Source organism: Medicago sativa, chromosome 4, assembly GCF_051527215.1.
Source record: "Medicago sativa cultivar Bolivia chromosome 4, Bolivia_mono, whole genome shotgun sequence".
NCBI classification, from domain to species: Eukaryota; Viridiplantae; Streptophyta; class Magnoliopsida; order Fabales; family Fabaceae; genus Medicago; species Medicago sativa.
In genome coordinates, this window is record NC_140752.1 from 15,400,937 (window position 1) to 15,411,290 (window position 10,354).

A 10,354-nucleotide genomic window follows, 5' to 3' on the forward strand; every position below is an offset into this window, starting at 1 on the left:
CATAGTAGCATACCAAATAACCTGTAAAATTGATTGGTGAACCTTTAATGAGCCACCAAAGTAACTAAATTGCTTAAAATGATCTGACAAAGACTGAGGGGCAGCCACATAAATACCCAGCCACCCATAAATTAAATACCAGACAGACCCGAACCAATTACAATGTAAAAACAAATGATCGAATGATTCAACTGAACCGCAACCTGTGACACACTCCAAGGAGTTCTGATCAATCACACCGCGGCGAAACAAATTATCCTTTGTAGGTAATCTATTCCTAAACAAACGCCAAGCAAACAACACCACTTTTAAAGGTACATCCTTATGCCATAGAGATGAGGTGGGCACCGAAGTAGCAATAGGAACCTGATCTATTAAGAATTTATAGGCACTACAGACGGAAAAGGTTTTGGATGAATCGAAAGTCCAAAGCCATCTATCCTCCATATTAACCTGCAAGGTAACATTATGAAGTAGTAAAATGAGTTCCCCCACCAACTCCTCCTCCCACGCAAACAACCTACGCCTCCATCTCCACGCCCCACCCTCCTCACCCCAACCTAACTGACTCATATCAAAGACAGACTCCCCCTTAAACACCATCAGATCATATAACCTGCTGAACCTGTCCCTAAAAGACACCCCACCAACCTAAACATCCGTCCAGAAGAGCCTGTGATTCCCTTTCCCTACCGAACGACTGACATGATCTCTAAACCACCCCTCGTTCCCCAAAGCATGAATATCACTCCACCATAATGATGACCTACGGCCACCACCCACCAACCGCCCCCCCATCAACCCCATACCGCGCCGTCAACACTCGATACCATAAAGTATCCTTCTCCTCCAACATCCGCCAACACCACTTTCCTAACAATGCAATATTAAACTAGGTGCTAGATGTGAGTACCAAAGTCTGGTACCAAAGTTAGTGCTAGATGTGGGTTTCGTGATGATTTGTTGAGATGCATTTGAACGAAGTGAGGATCGGAAATGATTTTTTTACAAGGACCAAAAAAATAAAAAATAAAATTAATTATACAGTCAGCGCGTCACGTCATCAGAAAAAAGGTGACTCAGCGTGCCACATCAACGAAAATGCAAAGTCAGCTGGCCTAGGGGGTATTTTGAAACAAAAATTTTTTACAAGGACCAAATCCAAAAAAAAAAAATTTACAGGGGGAAAACCAAAAGTGTCATTATGTCATATATTGTAGGGGGGTAAAGGCCTATTAACCCCGATTTTTATTGTTTTTGGCAATCCAACGGTTGAGGAACAAAATACTAATGTAATTAAGAAAAAGCAAAATAAACCCTTGCAACGTGATTTCTTTCTCAATTAATTTTCGTGTCATAAAAAACATTTTTTTTAAAGATTTAAAGCTCTTACACATTAATTTTTATTTTATTTTAGGAAAATATATTTTGAAAAAGCTATTAAGAATAGCTTACGATTGAGGTTAAAAACGTCTTTTCAACAAAACGATTTTTTAGAAAACTAAAACAAACTATTAAAATAATAAAAGTGGTTTTTTCATTAAAAAAAATTCAAAACAAATGGACCTTAAACTTCATTAACAACATTGTTTAAAAAAAATTCAAAACATAACCATTTTAGCATGAATATTTTTTTTTTTGAAGGATTTTTAGCATGAATATTAACAACATGAATTATGCTCTTTACCCAAACAGTATTGCTCAGTTCCAAAGTAAATTACCTTTATACCCTTACGCATGTTAACTCACGTCACGCAAGTTAACATGCGTTAGTTATAACGGTAACGCAACTTAAGTTGCGCAGCGTAACTTAAGTTGCGCAGCGTTACTTAAGTTGGTTTTCACCAACACAGCAACACAGAACCTCCATTTTCAACTTTTAAAAAAACGAAAATTTCACCCTGAATAGGCTTCTCCCACATGCGTAAATATCTTTGATCAGTATACCAGTGAATACAATAATAAACATTTTTTGCTTCCCTTCTAAAGAATTGTCTAGTCTTCATCATGAACACAAAAGGAAAGCTCACTATTATGTCATGCTAAATAATTGTCTAGTCTTCATTTGTTTGTAAATTCTCAATTGTGCTAAGGATATAAAAGTTCCATTACTAAAATGATGGAAAAAAGGTTGATGCAAAAATAAATTACTTGTGTGGCATAAGCAATTGTCTTCAAAGTCTGAGGTACAAAAAATGTCTCTGCAGAACCATGGACATTGGAAAGTAGTATCACCTCAACTTTCCCCATTTATTCCTCTTCCACAACAAAGTAGTGTAATGGGAATAACATTCCATCAAATTGCTATGAGTTGTAATGTGATTACTAAGATTATCAAAGATTGAGGAAACAATGAAATAAAATGAGTTGTTATATGAGTGGTAATTGCTATAAGTTGATAAAAACTATACTTAGTTCTTATCACCAACAACAATAAAAGAAAAGAAAAATAAAATGAATTGTACATTACCATGTGCAAAATGAACATGCAAGTTTTAGATTCTACATTCATGACCAAAGGCATAGAGATGTTTACCTCATATGTCCTCCCAAAACGAACCAAAACTGTTGTGCGCCTAGAGCTACTCCTCAAGACCAGCCTAATACCCCAAAGCTGATACCAAAAAACATTGTTAGAAATGTTATATACTCCCTCTGTCCCTATATGTAAGCACCCTTTTATTAGAGGCAAAAGGTGCTTACATATAGGGACGGAGGGAGTAAATGGAAAAAATATAAGCAGAGAGAATCCATGATGTCCTAGAGCACAAGTTTTTTGGTATCAATGAATGCATGTACTGTAAACAGGGAATGAAGGAACAAAACAGTAGCTAGTGCCATTGTCATTCTGTTCTGCTGCCAGTATTGCACCAGCAGCAGCGTGATTTAAGTCACGCTAGTGTTAATACTAGCGTGAGTTAAGTTGCGCTAGTGTTAATACTAGCGTGAGTTAAGTCACGCAACAGATCCTAGGCATGGGCTTGCACTAGCGTGACTAAAGTCACGTAACGTAACTTAAGTCACGTCAAACTTTGTACTAGCGTAACTTAAGTCACGCTACGTGACTTAAGTTACGTAAGGTTTGTACTTGCGCATGTTAAGCTGCATAGGGTCATATATGTAATTTACTTTGGGACTGAGCAATACTGTTTGGGTAAAGAGCAAAATTCTAACAACATTGTTTAAAAATTTTCAAAACATAACCTTTTTAGCATGAATATATTTGAAGGACATCCAATAAGCATTCATATGCTACACTATTAGGATGCATCTTTCCGGCCCTCCTCGCTTCTAAAAATGATCATCCTGAATCGATGAATTATCGAGTAAACGAGAAATTGGGAAGGTTGTGACATCAAATTCTGGTACCAAAGTTAGTGCTAGATGTGGGTTTCGTGATGATTTGTAGGTTTTTATGTAAAATATGAATTTATTGAAGGTTTTTGATAAGGAATCCATTTTTTCAAAAGTAGGGGCATCACGATTTCATGAACAGGTTGAGCTTGGTAGGTTATTGATGAATGGGGGTTTTGAGCTGAGAGGGTTTTGAGATGGAGGCGTTAGCGTTGTTGGGGGGATTTTTATTGTTAATAGGCCTTCACCCCCTGTAACATAGAGCACTTTTGATTTTCCCCTGTAAAATATTTTATTTGGGTTTGATCCTTGTAAAAAAAATTTGTTTTAGAATACTCCCTAAAGCTAGTTGACTGTGCATTTTCATTGATGTGGCACGCTGAGTCACCTTTTTCTGATGAAGTGGCGCGTTGACTGTATAATTAATTTTATTTTTTATTTTTTTATGAGGTACATGTGGCATTTGTGTTTTTTTGAATAAAAAAAATATTTTTTTTTTAAAAATCTAGAAAATCAAAATAAGATTCCAAATTTTTTATATTTTTTAAAAAAAATATATTTTTTTATTCAAAAAATCACAAATGTCACGTGTACCCTATAAAAAAATAAAAAATAAAATTAATTATACAGTCAGCGCGTCACGTCATCAGAAAAAAGGTGACTCAGCGTGCCACATCAACGAAAATGCAAAGTCAGCTGGCCTAGGGGGTATTTTTTTTTTGGTTTACAAGGCTAAGACAAAGGAAAAGCAACAGAAGCAGAAAAGAAACCAACAGAAACTAACGCCTCACATAGAGCGTTCCTAGCTCATCCGCCCGCAGCAAAGGAAGAAGCCCCTCAGGAGGGTGGGAGTGGATTAACAGATTAACATCATTCGAAGCTCCAAACTTGGCCATGAAATCTGCACACTGATTACCTTCTCTTAGAGCATGATGAAGAGAGTAATTTCTGGAGCTGATGAGGTCCTTAATGTTCTGAATGAGCACAGCCTAGGGGGTATTTTGAAACAAAAAAAATTTACAAGGACCAAATCCAAAAAAAAAAAAAAATTTACAGGGGGGAAAACCAAAAGTGTCATATATTGTAGGGGGGTAAAGGCCTATTAACCCCGATTTTTATTGTTTTTGGCAATCCGACGGTTGAGTAACAAAATACTAATGTAATTAAGAAAAAGCAAAATAAACCCTTGCAACGTGATTTCTTTCTCAATTAATTTTCGTGTCATAAAAATCATTTTTTTAAAGATTTAAAGCTCTTACACATTAATTTTTATTTTATTTTAGGAAAATATATTTTGAAAAAGCTATTAAGAATAGCTTACGATTGAGGTTAAAAACGTATTTTCAACAAAACGATTTTTTTAGAAAACTAAAACAAACTATTAAAATAATAAAAGTCGTTTTTTCATTAAAAAAAATTCAAAACAAATGGACCTTAAACTTCATTAACAACATTGTTTAAAAAAATTCAAAACATAACCTTTTTAGCATGAATATTTTTTTTTAAGGATTTTTAGCATGAATATTAACAACATTGTTTAAAATTTTTCAAAACATAACCTTTTTAGCATGAATATATTTGAAGGACATCCAATAAGCATTCATATGCTACACTATTAGGATGCATCTTTTCGGCCCTCCTCGCTTCTAAAAATTTCCACATTTCCATAAATAAACTTTTTTTTTTTTGGTTTATAGCCTAGTGACTATAAACTTTTTTGGGGTGTCGGGGTTCGAACCCCTACATAAATAATGCATTGTCCTACCAACCGAGTTATGCTCACGGGACTCCATAAATAAACTTTTAAACGGCATAAATTGTTTAGAAGTTTATTTCTGGACCATACAATATTAGAGATTTATTTTAGACAAGATACATTCAAACTCATAGGAGGCGGGGGAATATTCTCAACATATCTAGTGTTCTATATCAAATTTATAACCACTCCAACATGCATGAGGGCGACGGTAACCATACAAGTTGAATTGAATTGTAATTGATTTTTATAACCATACAAGAAGCTTAAACAAACAATGGTAAAGAAACTGAACGATATCTAAATCAATAGATAACATGATTTGAAGAATGATAACAATAACAACCAACAAAAGTGCTACTCATATTCACTATTATATAGTTGTACTGAAATATTTAACCACCGAGTACATAAAACTGAACAGACAAACCAAAAAACTAGTAAGTTGTAGTAACCATAAACTGCTGATATCATTACTAACCAAGGTGCAAATATATTGTTCAAAACAAAGGTTGAAATGAAACTGCAACTAAATAATAACTCAGTCTTCTAGTTTAGGCTCCTTAGCGAGTTCATCAAGCCTACTAGTTTGAACATACTTTGAGGTCAAATTTGAATCTTGTTTTGGCACATTAAAAAATTCTTCTAGTCCACTAGTCAGTGTAAATTTTGATGTCAAAGAGGCTGCTAGGAGGCTCAGAGCCTGCAAAGTGCAAACCATAAAGGAAGGGTATCAACAACAAAGAAAACAAAACAAGAGAGTAAATAACCATTTTGGTCCTTAAATGTGTGAGTCATTGTTAGTATATATCCTGAATGTATAAAAATTTAAAAAAGAAAACATACATGAATGTGTCTTTTGTTATTCAGTTTAACCCTTGTATGTGGTCTTTCATCGGTTAGTTTGGTCTTCTGATGTATCTTCCATTGGTCACTTTCGTGAATAAAATTACTACAAGAAAACACATTCAGGGATGTTTTTTATAATTTTGATACAATAAGACTATAGTGACATCGTCTCACATGTTTAAGGACTAAAGTGACTGTTTACTCAAGAAAAAAATTATAAATTCAGTAATAATAGCCAATTTACCTCAGCTTCACCAATGCTTATCACTTTCACTTCAAGATCGCCAAGGGGAAAGCTCAATTCTTTCAAATATGAAAGGCAATAATTAGCAGAAAGTGATTTTACTTTTAGATCATCTCCTATACCATATAATGCGGGTCTCTTCACAAATCCCACCACATCTTTAATCGATTTATTAGGAGATCTTGGATCCATTGCAGTCAAGGCTTTTGCATTATAAATTGATCCCATTGTCTTGGAAATCACTCCTCCCACTACCGGTACTTCTACTGTGTTATAACGGGCACTACTATAGCGTAAATCCCTTTCTTGCTTTGGTGTTCCTGTACCATAATAATATGTAGTGGTGAGTGTTTGTACATGAGGAATGTTGAGGGGCTGGTTTGGACAACCAAACTGTGGTGCGACACCAAGATTGAGTAACGCGGAGCGCGAGTCCGTACACCAGGAAGAGTCCAAGTTCTCTACACTCTTGTACAAATTATCAACACATCCAACAAAAGAGTTACCATCCAAAACCTTTATAATGGACCCTAATGGTATTGTAAGGAAGCTAAACATGAAGTCAACAAAGTTTTCACCGGTTTCTGCAAAGATTATCTTTTTCTGAGATTTACTTCGCACTAGCTTAACATCCATTTTAATGTCACGGGTGCATGTTTTTACTCTGACTGCTGATGCAAACTGGTTTGGTAGGTTATCTTTCTTCTTGGAGCTGCTTTTCAAAATTGTATTTGTCAATGGCTCATTAGAGGCTAAGCTGTACTTGAGGAGGTTCAACATCTGTACATCAAAATTGTATTTGTTAAAATATTTCACAAACAAGTTTACATTACTTGGCATATATACAAGATGTTAAAACGAAACGGTAAGAATAACAGCGCGTGTGTTTGTGTAGGTGTTCGTACACATCTCAATGCACGGTTGATACCAAAGTTACTCTAAGGAGTGTTTGAGGAAACATTCGTCTGAAGCCAATGACAAAAACACTAATTAAACAATGAGCCATTAAGGTAAGGACCCGTTTAATTTTGTGAAACCATTTTCTATTTTCATTTTATAGAATTTGTGTTAGTTTTACTTGCTCTTTATTTCAAGAGGTCTTAGGTTTACTTGTTAATAAGGAGAAAAAAAGACTTTTAAAGTGAGTCTTTGTGATGGAGATAAGATAAAATGCTAGCCAGGGATGATGCATTTCAGGAAATAATGAAAATAGTTTTTTCGATATTTTCATTTTTCTTGAAATGCAAGACAATTGTTTAATTCAAGATTCTTTTTTTTCCTTGTTAACAAATACAACGGACACATTTTCCTTGTTAATAAATACAACCAACACATTTCCTTGATTAATAAATACAACTGACACATTTTAGGAAATGAAAATAGTAAATGTTTTCACAAAGTACACGGACCCCAAGTTTATTTTAATGGCAAATGTTAGTATTGATCAAAAAGAGAGAGCCACTACTCATATACAAGGGGGGAGCCCTTGAAGGAGAAATCTTTCTCTTTGGTTTTGTTTAATTCAATCAGTAAAAACCTCTTTTACCCAATTAATTCCCTTTGAGGTTCGATAGGGTTCAACAACACTTGAGGGGAATTGCAATAGGAATTCAATGGAAAAAGATGAACTTTATCAGGATCAACCCTCTGGATCAATAGGATCAGAGGAAAAAAATTATAAACTGCAGGCTAATTTAAGAGTGGCCCAAAACTCTCCCACTTCTCACTTACTTCTGTAAGAGTCCCTTACTTATTACATTCTGTTACCCTCAGCTATATCAGTTACAACCACTCGATTTCCCTACTTATTTTCCTTTCCATTCTTTCTCGCATAGACCACCTTAATGCACTCTTATGAGGTTCTTAACAGATGTCCCTTACTATGTCAAATCCAAACTATCTTAAGTTTTAGGACAAAGATTCATAATTCAAGTACGATCTAAAGATTCAGAGTATGCACCAAAAACTCTCCCAGTTCACACCTAATTCTCCACCCCTATTCCCTCCTACTTATTACATCATTTTTTCTGTTAGTTTGCAGCTTATTGGTTATTACCAATTTATTTCCCTCCTTACTTTCCTTTATATTCTTTCTCACATAGGCTTTCTTAATAAATGCTCTTCTATCAGCTTCTTAACAGATACTACGCCAAATACATCCTACCCTAAAAGCATCAAGTTATATAGGTTGAAAGTTCATAATTCAAGAATGGTCTAAAGATCCAATGCAAGTTCAAAGTTCAAACAATAAATTATAGGACATTGTTAAAATTGTTTGTGAAACAAGAAAAAAAATTAGAAAAGATCTCGAACTCATTAATCGTCAGGTATTTTGATCCAGACATTACCGTTCGAGTAGCATTTTGAAACTCATAGTCAACACCAGAATTCTAACTAAGCCTAGACTAAAATGATAACGCTTAAGATCTGAGTCCCAAATAATCTTAGACTGAAACAACCAACGATTAACAACATAGTTCTAAGTTGCAGTCCCAAACAGCAATTGCGGTCGCAATATAAAGGTTTTAGAGGTCTCTGCAACGACATCGCAACTGCAATTGTGGTTGCATTTACTGTCATTTTACTACAATATCAAGGTTCGCATCGCAGCCACAATTGCGACCACAATTTGGAACAATGATTCATAGTTTCAAATATTTTTTTGAATTTTCTTAACCTACAGTTTTTTTTCAAAACTCAGTATGCAGTTCAAGGACCAACTAATTTGGGAGACAAATCCCACTGTCCACCTGTGGGGCTCCAATTAAAGCCAGAGCTGTACAGACTAGCTAGCCCACAAAAATTGGCACTGGGAGGATTCGAATGCGAGACTTTGAGAGTATACTCCAAGGTCCCAAGCCTGCACACTCCATGGTCTTACTCTACAAACTCACATATTATGAAGTCAATAGAATTATGAGAAAATGACATAATCCAGTGTAATCATAAGTGTCGGGGTCGGACACGACATGGGTTAGACACCTAAACACACCTTCAATCAGAAGTGTCGGTGCAACAGAGTAACGTGACATCCCAATTCTCGGGTTTACTCAAAACTTGAAATGAAAAAGAAAAAGAAAAAAAGTGAGATAAATACATATTGCAAAAGACAACACCATTACCTCCTGTTTTCCAATGTTGTGTGTGACTTCCTCTAATTGACTCAAATCAGAATACCCCAATTCCATCAACATCTGCATGGAAGTCACCAAAGAACTTGGCACAATCTTCAAATCATCATACACCAAAAACAAAAACCCATTGTCCTTAACAAAAACCCCATTTAAAGCATCAGCAATACCACCACTATTCCCCTGACCCTCAGAATCCAAATTCTTAGGCTGTTTATTAGTGGGTTTTCCACAAGTACAATCAAGATTCTGAAAAGTTGTAAACTTGTTACAAGCATCACACACAAAAAACTTACTTGACCATTCAGTGTCATCAATATTCAAGAAAAGTTTCTTGCATAATGATTCACATGGATTCTTCGGATTCAACAACATTTGTTTGCAGACAGGGTTCCAAACATCATTTGGAGTGAGGGTTTGTACGCTTTCATAGAGGTTTTTGATGCTTCCAAGGAATGATGATGATTCTGATGATTGTTGTTCTTGTAGTTGTTGATCATTGCTCTGGTTAGTTAAAAGGCGAATGATAGTAGCAAGTGGAAGAGAAAGGAAGCTGAAGAGAGTGTCAACGAAGTCTTTAGTTGATTCAACAGCGACAACTTTGTTGTTTTCTCTGTCTATTAAGATTTTCAATGGAATCGTTTTTGACTCTTCTTCAGAAGCCATTAGGGTTGTAGTGTAGTAGTAGAAGAACTTTGAAATTGAGAAATGTAGCAGATGAATTTGCTTTATTTTTTATTTTTAAATTTGTAAATAAGGAAGGTAAAACGGGTTGACCCGATGAATTAAGACAATTACTTTACTTCACCCTATTCGTTTCTTGTGTGTTTTACTTTTTTTTTCTTTTGAAAATACAATTTGTTTAGATTATATAATCTGAACGGCATATTGGTGTGATTTAGATTATATAATTCAAATCTTTTTTTGAAGGATAATTCAAACCTTTGTTATATATAATTTGAAATTAGAAATATCGAACATATTTGAATTATATAATTAGCACCAGATTAAACCTAGTTT

At 35.0% G+C, this 10,354-nt stretch overlaps 1 protein-coding gene across 2 annotated transcripts; it reads right to left on the reverse strand.

Annotated features, from left to right (window-relative positions):
* Positions 1-5,431: 5,431 nt before the first annotated feature.
* LOC146926668 (uncharacterized) lies at positions 5,432-10,056 on the reverse strand. 2 transcript variants are annotated; one of them, XR_015005469.1, is made up of 4 exons: positions 9,326-10,056; positions 6,204-6,983; positions 5,957-6,062; positions 5,674-5,813 (listed from the first exon to the last, which is right to left on the reverse strand). XR_015005469.1 is itself a non-coding variant. In XM_085700174.1 (3 exons), the coding sequence occupies exons 1-3, from the start codon at positions 9,998-10,000 to the stop codon at positions 5,652-5,654; spliced, it is 1,617 nt and encodes a 538-aa protein (XP_085556300.1). In that variant the 5' UTR covers positions 10,001-10,054; the 3' UTR covers positions 5,432-5,651. The 2 variants fall into 2 exon arrangements, 1 of the variants encoding a protein (XP_085556300.1); XM_085700174.1 differs by lacking the exon at positions 5,957-6,062 and having other exon boundaries at positions 5,432-5,813; positions 9,326-10,054.
* Between the last annotated feature and the right edge of the window lie 298 nt (positions 10,057-10,354).

Bases quoted from the DNA above. Each gene is read 5' to 3' on its own strand.
- LOC146926668 (XM_085700174.1), bottom strand. From the start codon at position 10,000: ATGGCTTCTGAAGAAGAGTCAAAAACGATTCCATTGAAAATCTTAATA. The intron at 6,984-9,325 runs GTAATGGTGTTG...TTTGATGTACAG, and splicing joins ACAACATTGGAAAACAGGAG to ATGTTGAACCTCCTCAAGTA. The intron at 5,814-6,203 runs GTAAATTGGCTA...TGCACTTTGCAG, and splicing joins TAAGCATTGGTGAAGCTGAG to GCTCTGAGCCTCCTAGCAGC.